Below are 20,829 nucleotides of genomic sequence, written 5' to 3'. Positions count from 1 at the left end.
AGTTCACACTCTTGATGAAAAGGATATGTTTTACTCTTTTTTATAGTATTCATTTAACATCACAGTGTATTAAATTAACGTATAAGTACTGTCCAGTTGTTAATATTAAGTAAGCTAAACAAGAATTCGACTCATACACTATGCTTTCCACAACATAAATGCGTGAATTTTCACTAGACAATCCTGGTGGCAACGAGTAGTCACATGGTTCGACGGATTTGTAATAAGTATATGCATTAGGGTGCATAATAATAATAACATTTAGATTTTGACTAATCTATTTTTTATATATATTTAAAATTCATCGTGATTGACTGAAATTAAAGCCCCAATTGACTTGCTGGCTACTACTGCCTTATACAAAGGGATAATCACCTCCTTATCCCTGCTAGGAAAATTGCTGTATATCATTGACAAAACCCCATGAGCTGTCCTGGCAGCCTGTTTGCAGTGCACAGAGAACTTCATTCTGACTGCACAATAACCCCCTGGTTTCTTTCATTCTCTACTACCCTGAGTGTAGTCCTGCAAAGTCGGTACATTACTCTGGGGGTTACTGCTTCCCATATGCAGTACTTTGCATTTGTCAATGTTAAACTTCAGATGCCACTTCTCAGCCCATCTGCCCAATTTAGATCCAGTTGCAATAGCATACTGTCATTATTGTCATTAACAACCCTGCCAACATTTGTATCGTCTGCAAACTTGGACATTATGTCTGATACAACTTCATTGATATAATTGATAAATGTAGAAAACAATAATTGAACGAACACTGAACCCTTGAGAACTTCACTAATAACATTAGTCCATGAAGTGCAGTATCCATTGATTACCACTCTTTGTCTTCTCCCACTCAACCATCCCTTTATCCATAGTAGCAACTTACACTTAATGCCATACTGTTCCAATTTGTACAGAATTCTTCCGTGTGCAACAGTATCAAAAGTTTTACTAGAATCGAAGTATATGATATCAAAATTATTTTTTACATCCAATTCCTTTGTGACCACATCATGGTATCCAAGCAGATAGGTCAAGCAAGATTTCGTCATAACAAACCCACACTGTGCCTGAACTATAACTGCAGTCTTGTGTAAATGATTCTGCAATGCTTCTTTAACCAGTGACTCCATTATTTTCACGAAAAGAAGTTAAACTAACAGGTCTGTATTTACACGTGTCCCATTTTGTGAATTGGGGATACATTTGCATCTCCTGTCCATGGAGACCTCCCCTGAGTCCAAGAATGCTCTCATAATTATGGCTAAGGGTTTGCTTGCTTCCTTTGCTACTTCCTTTGATATAACTGGATAGATCCCATCCACTCAATGGGATCTATCCATTGGATGGTTTTCTTCAGCAGCTTGTTCGAAAGGCAACCAAACAGGGTAATTGCAGATTAATTTCTGCCTTAAGTACTGTGTACAGGTCTGGAGGCCTCATTTTAGGAAGGATGTAGAGTTGCTTGAGCGTGTACAGAAAAGGGCAACAAGATTGGTGAGGGGAAAGAAAGGGTCCTCTTACCAAGAAAGACTTAAGTTCTGCAAATTGCAGCGGCTGGACACTAGGCACCTGTGAGGTGATCTGACTGAGGCATATAGGGCCGGCCTTGAATGGGCTGAGCATGCTGAATTCTGATGGGATTCTTCCGATTGCTCAGATTACAAATCTGAAGGGGCATAAATTCAAATTGAGGAAAGACATTTGTGGAATAGATGTGTTGAAATTTGCATTTAACCAGCTGGTGGTTAATTGCTGGAACAAACTTCCATCTGTTGTTGTAGAAGTTGATAGCTTAAATAAATTCAAGGAGGAACAGGGCAAACATTTTAGAGGGAATTGTTGTGTGAAATTGTTTTTCTTGCATCAATTTCCCTCTACTTTGCTCTTAGTTGTTATAAAATCATTGAACTTCAATAAGCTTCTGCCCTCTACTTCCCTACAGAATTCCTCATGTGTGAATGTAGATGAAAAATACTCATTCAGTTTGTCATCTACCTGAGCAGGATCATCAACAGTCGAACCATTGATGTGAAGTGGACCAATCTGATTCATCCCTTTCCTTCTAGAGTTTACTTAAGTAAAGAAGTCTTTGTTGTTTTTCTTTGCATCCTTTGCCAAAGATTTCTTGTAATCTGCCTTTGCTTGCCTAACCTACTTTGTGACTCGATTAAAAACTAGCTTATATCTACCATAGTCTTCCGTCTCTTGATAATTTATATTCATCTGATATATTTTTCTTCAATGTCACGAGTTTCAATTGTTCATCTGATATCCATTTAGGGCTAAACTTTGAACAGTATTTCTTAGTTTGTATGAAAGGTCTAGTAGATTTCAAGATTAATTCCTTGAATGCTTCCCATTTAGAATTTGTTGTTGGTAACATCATCAACTGGTTCCACTGTATAGAATTTGAAAACTGTCTGAGACCACTGTAGTCATCTTTACGAAAGCAAAAACCCTTCTCTTTACCCCTGATGGTAGTTACATCTCTGAGTAAATCCCACACCAGTGCACTGTGATCAGTGCCACCTTGTGGTTCCTTTATCTGCAGATTCTTGATGAATGAATAATCACTGGTGATAATCAGATCAAGAGTATTACTCCCCCTAGTTGCTTCCTTACCATACTGCTGTAGAAAAGAATCATCCTATAAATTCCCAAAAGTCTTGCTAGTGTGCAAGCCACCAACCACACGTTCCAGGCTATATCTGGAAAGATAAAATCCCCCATTATAAGACACTGATTTACTGCCCCACTCTATTTCTTTGTATAACTGTTCATTGTGCTCATCAGTTATTAGGCTGATGAGTACAATGAACAGTTTGCTTTCCCAGTTCTTATGTCACACCAAACTGACTCAACATTGCACTGTCTGCCCATTTCAACTGGATGCACTTCCTTAGATTTTGTCTTAACTAACAGTATAACCCTTCTTCCCTTCCTATCCTGTCTGCCCTTCTTGTACACATTGTACTCCTCAAATTTCAATTCTGCCTTCTTTATATCTGTGTGACACCATGTCTCTGACATCCCAACAATATCTGCCTTTGTGATCTTGACCAGCACCTCAAATTCATCAGATTTATTTACCATACTCCTACCATTGGTGTATGTGCAACTATAATGCATGTGTTCTTTCTCTTAGTTACCCTAACACAGCCCATGTATTTATTTGTTCCCTGATAACTCCCAGCAGTACTTGAAATCCACAGCATCTTGCTTGCCAGGCTGCTGCTCATTCCAATAGAAGCAGTGTAAGAATCACTTTCACTTCTGCCTGCGGCTACTGTTAATTTTTTAGTCTGTGAATCCCTCCCAAGCTAGCAGTTTTCCAACCCACTTAACACTGCCTCTGCCTTGATAGCATTAGCAAAGATTCTTACACCCTTCCTATTTAAGTGTATCCCATCCCTGTAGAAATAGCCTTTACTATTAACATGCACAGACCACACTGAGAAAAATGTACATAAGCCTTGCACAGTCTCTTCAGGTTGAAGTGATTGACAAGGCTCTCATCATATACTCCTTCCTATCATGTCTGTGTAGAATTGCAGATGCTTTCAAATTTAGCCCTAACTCACAACTTTTTTCAACACTGACCTGTACTTGTTAATTAAGTCTGCAGATTTCCTACTCTTAATGTCATCAGCTTTTTCCTCCAACAAACATACCCCGGGCCTATTCCATGTATCCCTTTTGCAAAATATATTTCCTTTTCCCTGATAATAGAGTCAATGACAATAACTAGCTCCTGTGGGACCAGTGCATTCTGCCTTGAAGATTGCCACTATGTTGCCTGATGCACAAGTTCTGGCATTTAGTTGGCAGCTGAAAGTTTGATGGGCCCCCATTTTAATTCCTTCAAAGGCATCCACTGTACTCTCATAGACTCCCATCAGAATGCTGAGTTGGCACTTAATTTCTTCACACTTTCTGCACTTAGCACACACAGACACACACAATGAAAATCTCCTTGGCTAGATCATGTCCTGTTCCATAAAGCTCCAGAAACATTTCATAATTTGTACATTTTTTTAGGATGTGATGCGTTGGAGAATCGCCACCTTCAGTTCTCCCCGGAGCCACAGCTCTCCCAACACTTTGTGCCCATTGCTTTGCTGCTCTAGTCAGGGGCATAATTTCTGTTTAAATACAAATTAATTGATTTACAATAAAAATTAATATATTAGGTAAACTTATTAACCTAATGAATTTAATTGATTAATTAACAATAGTACATTAAGCTAATGCAGTGATATGTATTATGCTATCTAATTTTACATTATACCTTACGTTATCTAGTTTTACCTTATACTTAATAATAATAATAATTATTATTATCATTTTATTAAAACTTAAAAAGTATATACAATATGTACTGCAATCCATTCAGAAAAGATGAAATATTGTCACTGTTTGAACAGAATTCAAAAACCCAAAAAAATTTTCAAAACTTAAAAAGAAAGTCGAGTACCTCTTAGGTGACCCACCACCATTTTTGCTACATTTTGTCACCACTGCTGGGTTAATTACAAAAATTTACCAAGGTCAATTTAAAACTTCTTTCTCATTTATAAATATGAAATATATTGTAATTGAGAGGAAAATGAAAGAGAAATTGTTGAATCTTAACATAGAAAAAAGGTGCCTCAGTGATGGGATCTATCCAATTATAGTAAGGAAGGTAGCAAAGGAGGTAAGCGAAACCTTAGCCATAATTATGAGAATGTTTTTGGATTAAGGGGAAGTCCCTCGGATTGGAAATGTGTGAATGTATCCCTAATTCTCTAAGGGAGATCATTAGGTGATATGAGTAATTACAGACTTGTTAGCTTCTCTTCTGTTCCAGGGAAAATAATGGAGTCACTAGTTAACGAAGTAATGTAGGACCATGTATATAGGATTGCAGTTATACTGCAGTCTCAGCATGTATTTGTTAATTCCAATTGAGGAGGGATGGCTGCAGGGTAGATGTGCAGAAGTCAGAAGTTAGCCTTCAGCCAGCAGGTGATGGATTGTTCAAACAGACTTCCATCTGTTGTGGAGTTGGGTAATTTGAATAAATTGAACAAAGAACTAAAGAAACTATTGGAGGGGAGGTCAGGTGATGTGGGAAGAGGTTGTTTTTTTTTTTGTTGATGAATTATAAGGTTGCTTTCTTGCATCTTTTGCCACTACTAATACTAATATAATGGTTATTGTTAATTTTTTTTTAAATTGTTATTATTATATTTGTTATATTTTATTATTGTTTTATTTTTTGCTTATCGAGAGAAAATATTTAATGTACTTGTCATAATTCAATTGATTCGTTTATAATTAACAGTAACTTCATATTCTCAGAAGCAAATTAAATTCTAATTCTCTCTTTTACTCCCCTTCCAAAGTCAGTAAAGTAGCTTTTATTATGCCTTCTATCAGTAATGGCACCATTTAGTAGAAATGAGAAATTATTAATAATGTAGAGAAAAAATTTAGTGTGTTTATCAAAAAAAAAAAAAAAAACCCATGGAGGTACACCCCTGTAATTTCCTTTGTATCTATACTAGTTTTCAGTCTCTGAGTTTCACAGCTTTCAAGATACGCTGCTCACACTATTTCTTTCTTATTGTAATAAATTAAAATAAAGGAACCATTTTTACCAATACCCTAATGCTACTGTGTTGCAGTAGATCATTAATGGTTCTTATGTTATAAAAATGTCAAAATATTTTGGATAAAATTATTTAAAATACAGTCGTCTACTTTTTATGGTCTCACAATTAATGTGTTGACACAGTAATGGAAAACAAGAAGCTTGAATTTTATGATATACAAAATTATAGCAAAATGTGAGCCTTATCATTTATTTAGTTAACTGTTTAATTTGGGCCTCCTCCTCCCAAAGCAGTAGTACCATAATTCAATCTAACAGATTTAATTTGAATTTCATAAGCATCAGCATAATGGAGTAGTTGAAGAATTTAAAGTTCTGAATTAGATTTAATAACACAACACATTATTATTAAATAAAGGATTTATTTACTAAAACAAAAAAAAGAAATACACACTATACAGGTATCAACCATCTAGTTTCTAGGTGGGTGACCCGTGAAAATGTCACTTATACTTTAGTTACACCAACAGTATGTATTTTCTCTAAAATTTTAAACATTTTACTTGTGTTTACTGTATTGATTTACTTTTATATTTCTTTCAAATATGTTGTACTGATTACTAATTCATATACATATATTTTCTCAAAGTGTGTGGGGGGGGGGATATATATATACATATGTATAACAGTAAGCTTTTTTAAGTTGTGTTCTGAAAGAATAGTGGCCAGATGAGTTCACCATATGAACTCACACAGTGGCTGTGTGCCATTCTGCCATTTTTGTGTAGTTAGTTATTTGGTTTTTAGGAGCATTAGCAACTAAGGCCATATTGCTCGGATATGCGGTGGTCATTCCCTGACCTTTCCGCATCCTCCGTATTTGGTGGTGATGGGCTCGAACCCCGGTCTAATCAAGAAGTGTGTGCTATGCACTGCTGCTCCTTCCCACCTGGCTATGGAGGCACCTCTAATTTTTCATGTAGGCTGCATGAAAATGAAAATGCCAGAGAGTAATAAAGGGTGCAGCCATTACACTTTTTCTCACTAACATTTTTAAATGGAAAAAAGTTGCTGTGAGAGAGAGAGAGAGAGAGAGAGAGAGAGAGAGAGAGAGAGAGAGAGAGAGAGAGAGAGAGAGAGAACAAAGAAGTTTACATGTGATCCATCAGTGGCAGAGCCGAAACTGACCAGTTCTAGTTGTATAATTTAAATTATATGAATTACTGTTTGGTTTTGTTATGAATTACTGGATTGTGGAAATTGTAGTTTGATAAATTTAAGAAAGAATTAGACAAATTGTTAGAGGTGATAGAAAGATGAGGAGGTGGTGTAGGTTTTATTTTATTTTATTATTTTTTGGTTGGTTCTATATAAGATTCCTTCCTTGTATCATTAGTATTAATAAAATTTGTTACTACTAATGTTAATACTAGAAACTTTTTCATATACATGTAATTTATTTTTTCATCATCTACATGAATAATATAAAATGTACATTTTTATTACTGACTGTATATATATATATATTACTGCATATTGCATTTTCAGCCAAAACAATAATCAAGAAGAGTTGTTTGACCATATTTTAACAGGAAAATATGAATATATGCCACCTTATTGGGATGATATATCTGATCCTGCTAAGGTAAGAATCCATTTTCAGTATTCCACTCTTTTTATTTTTAAATTCAAAAGTACAGTTGTTTGTTTTATCATTTATGAACGAGAAAACTTGAGTTTTAATATCTTCTTGAGATGACTGGTTAATCATAGGTGTAAAAATTAAATTTTTATAATAATACTGCTCTATGTTAAAATATATAGCACTGCTAATTTCACACAACACCGTGAAGTTTATATAATACTACTCCACATTAAAATACAAAGATTTTTTTTTTACATAGCTAGCAGAGATGACCTTGTCTCCCTTGTGGTACAAGGAACACCTATGTGCAACACTCTAATGAAAAATTAATCTGAAATACGATGAGTAGAATAGAAAAATATAGCATTAATTTAATTAAGACTATAAAATATGTTAAAAAAAAACCCTAATATAGAAATAGATTTGGATATTCCAAAATATTCAGCAGCAGGAAAGATACTGCTGAATATCAAGTTTACTGTTTATTGCATTTGTTTGTTTTTTTTTTTTTTTTTTTTTGGTTACACACTTTTGGAAGGATAGTACATACTTATAATATAAAAATAGTCAAAGTAAATTGAGAACTGGTAAAAATAAATACATAAAAGTGCTAAAATGTTGAAGTCACATAAATAGCTTTTGACTCAGGCATAAGGCATCTTTAGCAACATAATTGTGCTTGGTGTGCAATATCTTTAAACAGCAGAAATGTCCACTAGGAAAAAAAAGTGGCATGTCACATGATATAAGCATTTGAAATGTGGCATATGACAAGTTACAGATAAACTAGATCAGAAAAGTGTACAATGATGTGGGCAGAGGAAAGAAAGAAATTATGATTAAGATTAAGCAATTTACTCAAGTAGCTTTTATATGTTTCTTGATGTTCAAGGCATTTTTCCTTAACTTAGGGAAGGTTGTTTAAATTTTTCTGCTGTAAAAGTTGCTGAATGCCTTATGTTTTTTACAGTTGATAATACTATTGCTGATAACATGGGACAAACTTAGATTACCTCGGAAATTTAAAAATAATGCACATTTATAGCATGTTTAAAAAGAGTTTTTGAAAACTTCTTTGCTAATTTGTGCCTGATCATGGGAGCAGATATTATTGCCAAAAGAAATTTCCCATGACAGCTATTGAGCTAATGGAGTGAAGCAAATCTAATTACAAAAAAAAGTACATTGTCACAACTTTGTGTTATAAAAAGAGTATTATGGTTTAACAATGGCAAACTTTTATTGAAAATATTGTAATTATATTAAAAATACTCTAAAAGCAACTAAAAGACTTTTATTAAAAATACTCATATCTCATCCCTTTTGTTCCAGTCAATATCTGGAAAGTTAAAATCCCCCATAATAAGACATTCTGATTTACTGGCCCACTCTATTTCTCTGCACAATTGCTCATTATACTCATCAGATTCATTAGGCCTATAACACACACACCTACTCTCATTTTTCCTTTCCTAGTGCTTGTGTCACACCAAACAAACTGAACACTGCATTGTCCACCCTCATCAATTGGATGCATTTACTTAGATTTTGTGTTTCTTAACTAATAACCCCTCCTCCCTTCCTGTACTGTCTATACTTTCTTTACACATTGTACTCCAAATTCCAATTCTGCACTGCTTATATCTTATATCTGTGTGACACCACATCTCTGATATCCCAACAATATCTGCCCTTGATGTCTTGACTAGCACTTCAAGCTCATCAAATTTATTAACTATACTCCTAGCATTGGTGTACATGCAAGTATACATGCACTTGTTCCTGCTCTTAATTACCCTAACACAGCCCATGTATTTATTTGTTCCACTATGACTTCCAACAATCTTGGAAATCTTCATTGCCTTGCTTTCCATTCTGCTGCTCATTCTAATAGAAGCAGTGCAAGAATCACTTTTGCCTCTGCCTGCAGCCACTGTTAACCTTTTAGTTTGTGTATCCCCCCAAGCTAGCAGTTTTCTGACCCACCTAACACTGCCTTGATAGCATCAGCAAATATTTTTGCTCCCTTTCTATTTAAGTGTACCCTGTCCCTGTAGAAGCAGTCTCGCCTGTCAACAAGCACAGACCAGGCTGAAAAAAATTCTACCCCTTGTGCCTTGCACAATCTCTCCAAGGCCGAATTGATCAACAAGGCTCTCATCATATACTCCTTCCTATCATGTCTGGGCAGAATTGCAGACACTTTCACATTCAACCCTAACTCGCAACTTTTTTTCAACGTTGACCTGTACTTGTTGAGTAAATCTGCAGATCTCTTACCCTTAATGTCATTAGTTCCAATGTGTACAACAATATCACCTTTTGTGCCTTTAAAAGATGAAATATTTTAAAGATTTCATCTTTAATAGAAGATGAAATGACTGCTCTACAATGTCAGAGACTTTAATGACTGCTCTACAATGTTATCAACTTTTGCCCCTGGCAGACATACCCTGGTCCTGCTCCACCTATCCTTTTTGCATAGTATATTCCTCTTCTCCCTGACAATAGAGTCACCACAAAATGGACCAGCAAAGAGGAGAAATCAACGACTAACAAAGTAGCATTGAAAAGACACGAAACTTTGTTGTAGAACAAAAATAGTATCAGCCAGTCTAATCATGCATTGAGATATAAGATGCAGTGTTTAAAAACAGAAAAAAGTAATGCAGTTCTCTGGCAGTCTGGGATTGCGTAACCTATACCTATAGTAGGTCCCTGCACATATGCCTCATGTATTTAAGTCAGTAATGGTATCGTTTTCACAAATATGCACAATGTCAGAAAAGAAAATAAAGACGAAAAAACAGCTAACAAGACATAACAAACAAAATATAATACTCCCGTTATTAGCCAATCCGTTGGCACAAGCTTTCTACACCATAAGATAATATTTGGCTATACAATATGTACAAGCCAGAATGTAAAAGGATATCAATTAGCATTGGCATTAGTAAAGGCACATGATGCAAGGAAGCAAGCTTATAAAACATCAGCCAAAAAAAAAAAAAAAAACACCCCTTCTCATTTCACCCATCCACTCGCTCTAAATGTTTATCTAGTTCTGCCTTGAATCTATTTAAGCTATCAGCTTCTACAACGACAGATGGAAGCTTGTTCTAGCAATCAACCACCCGCTGGCTAAAGGCACACTTCCGTACATCTATCCTACAACTGTCTTTCCTCCATTTTAATTAGGCCCTTTCAGGCGATTATTCTGAGCAAGAGGAAGAATACCATCAGCATTGTGCATGCTCAAACCATTCAAGGCTTTATACACGTCAATCAGATAACCTTGCAGGTGCCTAGTTTCCAGACACTAATTTGCAAAACTTAAGACTTTCTTCCTAAGAGCAACCCTTTGTTCCATTCACTAATCTTGTTGCCCTTCTCTGTACTCATTTCAGCAGTTCTACATCCTTCTTAAAATGAGGCCTCCAGGTCTGTACAGTACTCCAGGTGTGGCCTGACCATTACCTTATACAAGGGGATTATCACCTCCTTATCCCTGCTAGAAAAATTCCTGTATGTCATTGACAAGACACCATGAGCTACTCTTGCAGACCATCTGCACTGCTCAGAAAACTTCATATCTGCCTGCAGAATTACCCCCAGGTCCTTTTCGTTCTCTACCACTGTCAGTGTGAATACCACACAGTTGGTACGTTACGCTGGGGTTTATATTTCTACTTTATATTTGTCAATGTTAAACTTCAGTTGCCACCTCTCAGCTCATATGCTCAAATTTTTTAGATTCTGCAGCAGTGTACTGTAATTAGTGTCTTTGACAACCCTGCTGACCAATTATGTTGTTAATATCAATATGGTTGTCAATAAGCTTTTTATATTTCATGATATTCAGTCCTTTCTTAAAATGATGGTAAAGTAAGGCTGAAGGAAACTATTACCAAGTAGTTTGTTTTGGAGTAATTTCATATTATCTAAAAAGAGTTTGTTGTTATTACATATGGTGGCAATTCTGATGGGAACTGCAAATTGTTTTTGTTGTTTTATGGTAGTGACCTCCAGAAATGTGCTCCTCTGCTCACGCTATCCCGTCTCACGAAATTTTGGTTCGAACAAAAAATCTTGTGAATACAGCGAATGACAACAGTGTCTCTGACCAATACAGTTACAGTATATAGGAAAATATTGCTCTCACACATTTAAGGTTTGACATTTTTTTAAGCTTCGTAAACTTGTATGCTGCGCATGTCGCTACATTTAGCTTGGTGTTGAGTTTTATGTTCACCCGATATTACTCACAGACAAAATTGCACATGACCCAACGTGAAAATCATGTTATAGTCGCATTATTCCCTAATACAGTCAGTCCTCATATAACACGTGTTTACACTACACGAATTTGATAATACAGGATTTATAAATAGGGGAACGATATCGTAGGCACCTCCGTCGCCAGGTGGGAAGGAGCAGCAGTGCGTAGCACACACTTCTTGATTAGACCGGGGTTTGAGCCCGTCACCACCAAATACGGAGGATGCGAAAAGGTCAGAGAATGACCACCGCATATCCCGGAGAATGTGGCCTTAGTTGCTAATGCTCCTAAAAAAAAAAACCTAACAATAACAACGATATCGTGTATAACATGAACCGAATTCGCTTATGCACGATTTGCCTTTGTGTTTACAAGAAATGGCAGTCGAACACGATAGGAATGAAGAGCAGATTCTGAAAATGTATTTGTTTTTTATATCAGTGAAGGGGAAACACATTTCACCATAATAACATAAAAACCCACAAAATTCCAGCTATCGGTATTATCACAAATGCAATTAGATCGAGTTTACTACCACTTTATAACAGATTCCACTAGCAGAAATGCAATTGGAAATTGTTTTATGGTAGTAACTCCCAGAAATGTGCTTTAGTAAAATGTGAGCTAATGAGGCATTAATAGTGTGTCTCCGCCTTTACAGTGTTGTTTATTCAGTTGCTACATGCGCGCAGCTTTGTTTATGTGTATCATGCATGCCTCCTCATTTTCTAATTGTGTTTTATTCCCTAAAAATGAGTAAAATACTTAAAAGGTGTGAAAAGGAAGTGTCCTGGTGAAGACACTACAGATTCAAAGAGAAAAAGAAAAGCAATATCGATAGACAGAGGTGGACTGGGTCAAAAATTCTTACCCGGGAAAATTTGTAGTGGCCTCACACTAGCGTTGGCCAAAATCACACCGGCCTCCAGCCCATTGGGGTTTCCTCGGTAAGGCTTATGCCCAGTCTACCTCTCTCAATAGAGAAAAAATATGAAATTTTGAAATTCTTTGAGCGAAATGAAAGGCCATGTGATATTGCACGTGCTACAGGGCTAAATGAGGCAATGCCGAGAATTAGAAAGAATGCAGAGAAAATAAAAACAACTTTCATTGCAGGAACAACTCAAAGTGTAATTAAAAAGCATTAGATCAAGACACAAAGAATTGGAAGAGATGGAATGGCTGTCATCTGTTTGGATAGAAAATCAAACAAAACAAGTTTGCTTACGATAGAAGCAAAAGCATTAGCAATATTTTGTTATATGATAGTCATAATAAAATATGTAAGTATTTTCTTACGATTATAATGTTTTGGTTACAAATGTGTGTTCAATCTTGGATGGTCGACACTAACCATATTTTTCCCATAGGGCCTGTTGTTTATATTGCACGAGGATTTCTAGGAACACAACTATCATGCTATATGAGGACCGACTGTATACAGTTTTGCCATCAAATATGTAATTATTGGAAATGCAGAGATTTATGAGATTGTTCCAATACATGGAATTACAATTTATAATGTGTTTATAGTTCTTGTAAAATTCATTCATGACTGATTTTAAGTTGGTTAGGTCTATGTTAGTAAATAGACTATTAAAGTCAAATGTTTGAACATGAGAGATATTGCCATTACTTAGAGCATTTATAATGGGTATATTATTATTAATTATTCTGCTATCAGGTAGGATGTCCATAATAGGTTTAAGTCACAGTTCTAAAGTTTTGCCTGTCTTATCAGCATAACTTTATATGCAAGAAGTGATAAATCTGAAACCTGTGGGGTTTTTGTGGAACTTAGGTATGAAGTAAATATGAGAAAATTTGTAATTATTAATGCTAATTTTTAATTTCTTGCTGAAAGCAATTAATTTCTTAGTGATTATACCACTGTTATTGGTAATTGATTTGTAGATGGCACTGGAATTGAGTTCTGCATTTAATGTTTGGAAATAAAAGGCTTTACCCACAGGTGTGATGACAAATGTTTGTGTAGATCTGCCAATTGTTTTTTTTTTTTTTTTAAAGAATGGCATTTTAATCTAGCAGATGGTTGCACATATGGCATTGATGATTTATAGTTATGTAGTATCTTAGCTAGTACTGAATTTATCCTTAATTGGAAGGCTTCAATGAGGATGTTATAGTGGTAAGAAAGCTTAAAACAGAAGTTGAGCAAATCCTAATATAACTGTTTTTTGAAGAGTGACAAGCTGATTTTAGAGTATAATAACCTGTATTTGAAGCCATAAGACATGATGCTTCTGAGTTTCAGATCAGGTATAATATTTAAATTGCCATTTATATATACAGGTGTTTTTTCAAAAGTGATGGTCAATAATTTAAAGGTGAACTGTACAGATTACAATGTGCAAAAGAAGCCTAGTAAACATGGGTCCTTAAGTGAATCGTATTTGAGATATTGCATATTTCAAGTTGGGACCCACTACTGACTGTTTAGGCTTGTTTGTTTAGGTTAGGTTAGGTTATGCTCATTCTCTCCCTTACCCCTCTCTCAGTGCTCTGAGCCTGTATACTAGTACTTGTCAAAGGATTGTCAACACAGAAAGAGGTTACAGCAACGAAGAGTATGCAGACATGCACTTCATGTATGGTAAAGCCAACGGCAGTACACTCGAGGCTGCACGTTTGTACCAAGAAGCGTTTCCCTGCCAAAGGCAGCCCAACAAGAACACATTCATCAGTCTACATCAACGCCTTGGAGAACATGGGCGCTTCGTACATGGAGTATGAGCAGGTAGGCCCAGCAGCATCACACCTGATGTTGAGGAAAGGGTGTTAGAAAGAACATCTTGTAACATGTAACATCTGTAAAATCCTGTGATGTTGAAACCAAAAATTAAAAATGTATTATCTTATGTTTAATAAAACCACCCTTAGCAAAGGATTCACAGCCTTTTTTGCTAAACTAGTCCTCCCATGGTCAGTGGCGGATCCTAACAGAAAATGTGCATTACCTCGAAAACGGTTCATTTGTGGCCCGACGTTTGGACATTTTTGCTTATTTTAGTTTGTACTTTTTGCCTTTAAATTTTTGACCATCACTTTTCAAACACCCTGTATATTGTGAATGCCTTCACAATGAGTTGCCCTGGATTGTACTACCTCGAGTAGGCAACGCTTCACCAGTGGAGAAGACAAATGTTACTTATTCTGTGCAGATACCATAGAATAAGTAAAGTGGTATCTGATGGCTGAATTCCATTTCCCATCAGGCAATTCGTATATTGTTACTGGAACATTTTGAACATCTCTTGGCCACAGCTTCTGTGTTGAGCAAATGAACCATTGTTATTGCTTCGTCAGAAACAGTTGTCTCTACAGTATGCATTCAAACTGAAATCCTTGTCAGATAGGGTTTTCCTTAAAAAAAAAAAAAAAAAAGATTTTTGTCGATAAAAATTTGTTTTAAAAAAAAATACAAGAAAATTTAAATTGTCTGATATTTTATTGTACTTATTTTGACATTTTGCCCTTTTTAACAATTGTTTATCCTGTTTTACCTGCTGAAGGAACTCTTTACATGTAAAAGAGAAATTCATTTCAAGCTGCAACTCTGCCACGATTAATTCTCGGTGACTTCTGTTTCTGACATCTGTCCACTTCAATTTCGTTAACGAACACACCCTTTCTATTACAGCATTTGAGCCAAGAATACTTAACAAATATCCTACTATTCTACTGATATTGGGTACATTTTCTTTAGGAACTTTAGAAAAAAAATCAAGCCACTTGTGCACATCACTTCCTGTACACTTAATGCTTTCCATCAACTTCAACATATTTCTCACAAAAGTTTTCATACAACTCGTCCAGATTTACACATTCTTGGAGTTGAAAAATATCAATTGCCGTTTCCAAATCTTGATACTTAATTTCTTCTGTTTCCAGAGAAAAGTTTATTAACTTAGAACACTTATTTTTCTCACTAAATTCATAGTTTTTTCTAGGTATTGCAATAGATTTGAATAAAAATCACAACATTCATCGACAATCTTTTTCTGTTTGCATTGGGTTAACTTTTTCAAAAATTGCTTTGCAGAATTTCCGAAGTATTGATCCTGGATTCTTTGATTTATTTTATTTCTGATCATTGTCATTGATTTGTATGAATCCATAATACTCAAGTCACTTTTCTCAAGAATTTTAGTAGTAACATCTAGCAATTCTCCAACATTGACAAAAAAGTTAAAAACCACTTGCAATTTTATTCTGAATCTCTATCCTCGCTTGGAAATAATTTTGAGAAAAATTTGGGGCAATCATCAATACTTTGTAAATAGCTTTTAATAGCAGGCCAGTTTTGAAGTAATCTTTTGACAGCTGGTGTTAAGGACAACCATCTCGTTGGTACATGATATACCAACGAGATGGTTGTCGTTAGAAAATAATATACCAATCGAGACCAGTCTAGCTCCAAAAAGTCAAAAAATGATTCTAAGTTTTTCCTTCTTTTAGCTGATACAAAAAAAAAAAAAAAATTGTATGTTTTCAGTACAATGTTTTCTATATCTACTTCAAAACTGTCACAAGCATATTTCATAGCATTATGCAATATATAGTTAGCTTTTAACAATAACAATTAGCTTTAACAATATCGGCATTACTCGCCCTTAACAACTAAAAAACAGAGTGATATTTTCCAAAATTTACATTTGCGTTATCAGCACTGTATGCAGAAATATATTTTGAGTTTAAAGTGAAAAGCCTCAAGTTTTTCTAACAACATTTCAGATATAGGAATAGCTGTTTAATCAGCCCTTTCAACAACACCTAACAATTTATTTTCTATACCTTTAGTAAGATCAAAATATCTAATGCATAATGGAAGAAGCTTTCTGTTGCCCTTGTTTGAAGCATTTGTAGCAATACAAAAGAACTGACTGCATTTAGTTGGATCATTAAGAATGTCCACAAAGTCTTCTACACTTTTAGGAGCTAGAACATTTTTAACTAACAGTTCTGATTTTATTCTTCCACAACACGATCTTATTGCAAGATCATAATCATGGAGTAAGGATGATGCCAGTTCATTATCACAGTCCAAACTATTATAACTATGATTGTGTTTCACATTGTATTATATTAACTCTAGTTCACATGCTGTCACGCTGTCATATTTTGATTTTTTAAAACTAACAAAGTAGCTTGATAACTTGTGTACACCCACATTTCCCTTTGCTTTTTGTTGATGCCCTTTGTATTGTGCATGCTGCTTAACATCGAATTGACCACCATGACTAATAAAAAATTTTTGTTGCACAATTTGCAGTAGGCACAATCCTCTGAAGAAGCTGGAGCCACCCATGCAAAGGTTTCTTCCCACTTCAAGTAGACTTGCTTATACTGTAATTGTTTTTTTTTTTTTTTTTTCTTCTTGGGAGGAGTGTTGGGAGGACTAATGGATTATGATACTTTACTCATTCTATCAAAAATTATTCAATGGCAATCTGAAAATAATAATAATAATAAAAAAAAATTAGTAGTAAAAGTTGCGCAAATATCAAATATTGTCTGTCAGCTTAACAATGTATTTCAAATATGGAGAGAATTAAATTAACAGTATATAATAATTTGTTAATCCTACCTCATCAACAAATAATCCAAAGCCCACATCTCTCCTAGGATCTTGCTCTCAATTTGAGGAAGAAAGAACTATTAAGAAGAAATAATGCACACAAGTGATTTTATATTTAAAAATATGAATAATAGTGCACAGTGTTAAATTTCTATAAAGTTCAATATTCCTTACTATAACTCATTAACAACTTCACTGACCGGGCTAGCCGGGTGGGTGAAGTGCCTGCCTGGCAACCCAAAGGTCGCGGGTTTGAATCCCGCCTCGGGCTTGGATCAAAGTACTGCAAAAACCTTGGGAGGTGCATTATGGCCACAGAAGCCGATGCACCAACAACTAACTAAAAAAAAAAAAAAAAAAATTAACAACTTCACATTTCAACACATGATAAACTACATTGCATCCTTCTCCCACATGATGGACAATAAAGTGAAAGAACAATATGTTCTGCAATTTCTTCCTTCTTCTTCCTTTCTCATGAGGCAAATGTTGAAAAAACATTGTTGCCAACAGTTTTAGAATATTTGCAGCATCATTTGATGGTTGTGTTAGCAACCAACTTTTAACTATATTTACCGGGACGTTTAAAACATGATTTTCATTGTTTAAAAAAAGGGGGGGGAAGAAGAAACCTACTTACGGGCAAATTAAAAATGTAAACATTAAAATCAACCAAAAAAACATAGGACCCGGCAACCCTATTGTCAGATCACCCCACGTGGACACTTTTTTTTAAAGCCAAGCTGGAAAAATCTGTACAGCACTTGCCAGACTGCCAATCATCTATTTGGTATTTGTATCCAATTGCTACTCAGAAATTTGGAAATCAAGGCAGACAATGTTGCCCCCAAGTATTAGGTAGGTGGTCATAATTCAGTGATCACTCAGTGTATACTACTTCCAATTTTCTCAGTTCATTGCAGACCTTTTCATCAGTGCAGTTTAATCCTAATCCATTCCTGTCCTAGGTACAGCAGAGATTCTTACGTGATCACTACCTGCAAGTATCTGTGTGGCCCACAGCATTCACCATTTTATTTGCTTTTTTTTTGCCCAACGAAAAGTTAAACTTCCATGTATTAACATGAAAATACATGGCCATTTAGTTTGGCCATATATGGCCAAACTAAAATAAACACACATAAAGTAGGACAAAGAAAAGGAGTATCTAGATATTTCTAGCAAATCCATGCTAATAAAGCTTAACCCCTTCCCAGAACATTTTTTTCCGGAAAATGTGCCGTAACGGATTGACTTTTTTTTATTTTACAGATTAAAAGTATGCATCATGCGAATACTCATATAATTTTTTGTGTTTTTTAAAAATATTTTAGTAGAAAATACATGGGAGTAATTAACCCACAAGCAATACATTCTGACACATGGCCTCTGCAAGTGGATAGGTAAGGTAAGCATCGCTTACGGGTGGCAGTTCAAGAGGGTGCTGAAATATTTTTCGATATTTCTAATTGGTTAACGCTTATCAGTATTCAGCATTTAGGATGGCAAATTTTATTTTGCTTAGTGGACACATAGGAATGCTTGCTGCTGTTCTGACATTGCTGTACAATAAGTAAATATAAGTAAAATGAAAGCCAGCCTTCTGCCGCCAGACGTAAGAAAATCCCGAGAAATCTCGGGAATTATCTGGCTAATGCAAAATTAGCAAGATAAATGCCGAAGAAAATACATTTCAATCCTAAATTTTGAGGTATATTGTATCCCGAGATATTTCGTGTAGTTCCAAATAACTTTTAAAACTAAAAACGAGATATTTTGGGATAATCCATGAAGGGGTTAAATTAGAGTAATATGCCGCTTTAGTAGACAAGAATGAGGGACCTGTTCTCCAAATTCATTGACATTGCTGAATTGTTGTTGCTGACCAGATTATAATTAAAATGGAAGATGATGCTTTAAATGTAGCTAGTTTGTAGGAGCCATATTGCTTTAATGGCATTGTGAGAGGCTTTCCTCTTGCTTATAGGGTAATCAAGGCAGGAGCCAAATTGTTCTGCAGTTATTATTGTATGTAGCCCCAACTTGGTGTTTATATGAATTGAACCCTTCTGCTTTTCTTATAACGTATGTGTTAATGCTATCAGGGACTTTGGTTCTGTTTACTTGATTTTATGGTACTTCTAATTTAGTGACAACTTCAATCTGTACATTTTGTATCAAGAACATGCTGGTGATACTAATGCTTGCTCCGCTTTTTGGTGGTTGTTGTTGTTATTTGGTTTTTAGAGCATTAGCAACTAAAGCCATATTGCTCTGGGGATATGCGGTGGTCATTCCCTGACCTTTCCGCATCCTCCGTATTTGTTGGTCACGGGCTGGAACCCCGGTCTAATCAAGAAGCGTGTACTACGCACTGCCGTTCCTGCCCACTTGGCTATGGAGGCACCCTGCTTTTTGGTGGAGTAGTTTCAATGATCAACACAGGCAGCATCCATATTGTTTAATTACTTCCAGAAATCTTGTCATCCTTAACCAACCTGGTTTCCTTTCAACCTACTGCTTATCAGTGGGCCAATCCAACATTGTTATTACCACAGCCATTCCGTCTTTTGCAAACAAAATTAAATTCTGGAAAGTGCTTATTGATGAAATTACCAGTAAAACACAAGAGTATTGTTTATATATTATTGAGCACTCTATTAGACATTCTGCTTCCTATTAAATTGCAAGATTTTCAATTGAAAATGCTACTTGGAAAAATTGATAACTTCTTAAAGAATAGTTTTATGGAAGATGATGTTGCTTATTTTTCTGCCCTTCTGGCAGAGGAGATGTCCTTGTTTTTTCAGAACCTAGTTATTTCAGCTGCCAGTAACTCAATGAAACTTAAGACTGGTTTTCTAGGCCTGTTGCTTGATTGACTGCTGAGCTTTCTGTTCTTCATACACACATTCATGCATCATGCTCTTGCCACCCAGAGAGTAATACCTTCAAAGGTAATTACTCTTCTCTCTTTAACCTAGTATTCAGCACTTATTCATAGTGAAGAGCTTTTGATGAGCACTGGTTACTTCAGTCAGTAAAGATGACCACTGGGGCTTAGTGTATCATGTTGTTATGGACAAAAATAGACCAGCAAATCTTTTCTGCCTTGCATTATTATGGAACTCTTGATATGTTTCTTGGTCTGAGTCCATTGACTTGATTCTAGAAAAAATAAACTGCTCCTTCCAATTCTCAAGAAGAAAATCTTCAAGTGCATTTTAATATGAAACGTCAGAATTTAAAACTTATTTTGCTGCTGATGAAGAACCATCTTTTTCTCTGTAAGAGCTAGCTCTAGCTATTAAAAAATTCTAAATCAGGTAAATGTCCTGACTCTGACTGTTGAACGTGAAATGCTCAGACACGGTCTTTTCTAGTTCTCGACTATACTGAAACTCTTGCTGAAATAACCAGATTAGTCAGTCACCACTCCTAAATCCTTTAGGCTGATAGTTCTTCATTCAGTTGTAGAAAATTATGTAAAGTCACCTTTCTGCCTGCATAAATGATACATATGAAACTGAAAGTCTATCCTCCTGTTACCAACATGGTTATGGCACAGTTTGGCAGAGTTCTTCTTCCAAATACTTACTTGATATTTTCATAACTTTTGAAGGAACAATTGACTGTATTCAGTGGGACAGTTATCCTTCAAAGAATTCACACACACACACACTCACTCACTCACTCACTCTCAC

General features: G+C 35.5%; 1 protein-coding gene across 1 annotated transcript in view; it reads left to right on the top strand.

Annotated features, from left to right (window-relative positions):
- LOC150090910 (serine/threonine-protein kinase DCLK1-like) overlaps nt 1-20,829 on the top strand; it is a 482,386-nt gene that overhangs the window by 321,093 nt on the left and 140,464 nt on the right. Inside the window, exon 15 of the mRNA XM_090377039.1 lies at nt 7,151-7,247. Coding sequence (XP_090233165.1) covers nt 7,151-7,247 — 97 coding nt within the window. The remainder of the gene's footprint in view (nt 1-7,150; nt 7,248-20,829) is intronic.

The sequence above is a fragment of the Mastigoproctus giganteus genome, chromosome 1 (assembly GCF_048544385.1).
Source record: "Mastigoproctus giganteus isolate SK-2022 chromosome 1, ASM4854438v1, whole genome shotgun sequence".
NCBI classification, from domain to species: domain Eukaryota; kingdom Metazoa; phylum Arthropoda; class Arachnida; order Uropygi; family Thelyphonidae; genus Mastigoproctus; species Mastigoproctus giganteus.
This window is presented reverse-complemented; position numbering and strand designations above follow the sequence as displayed.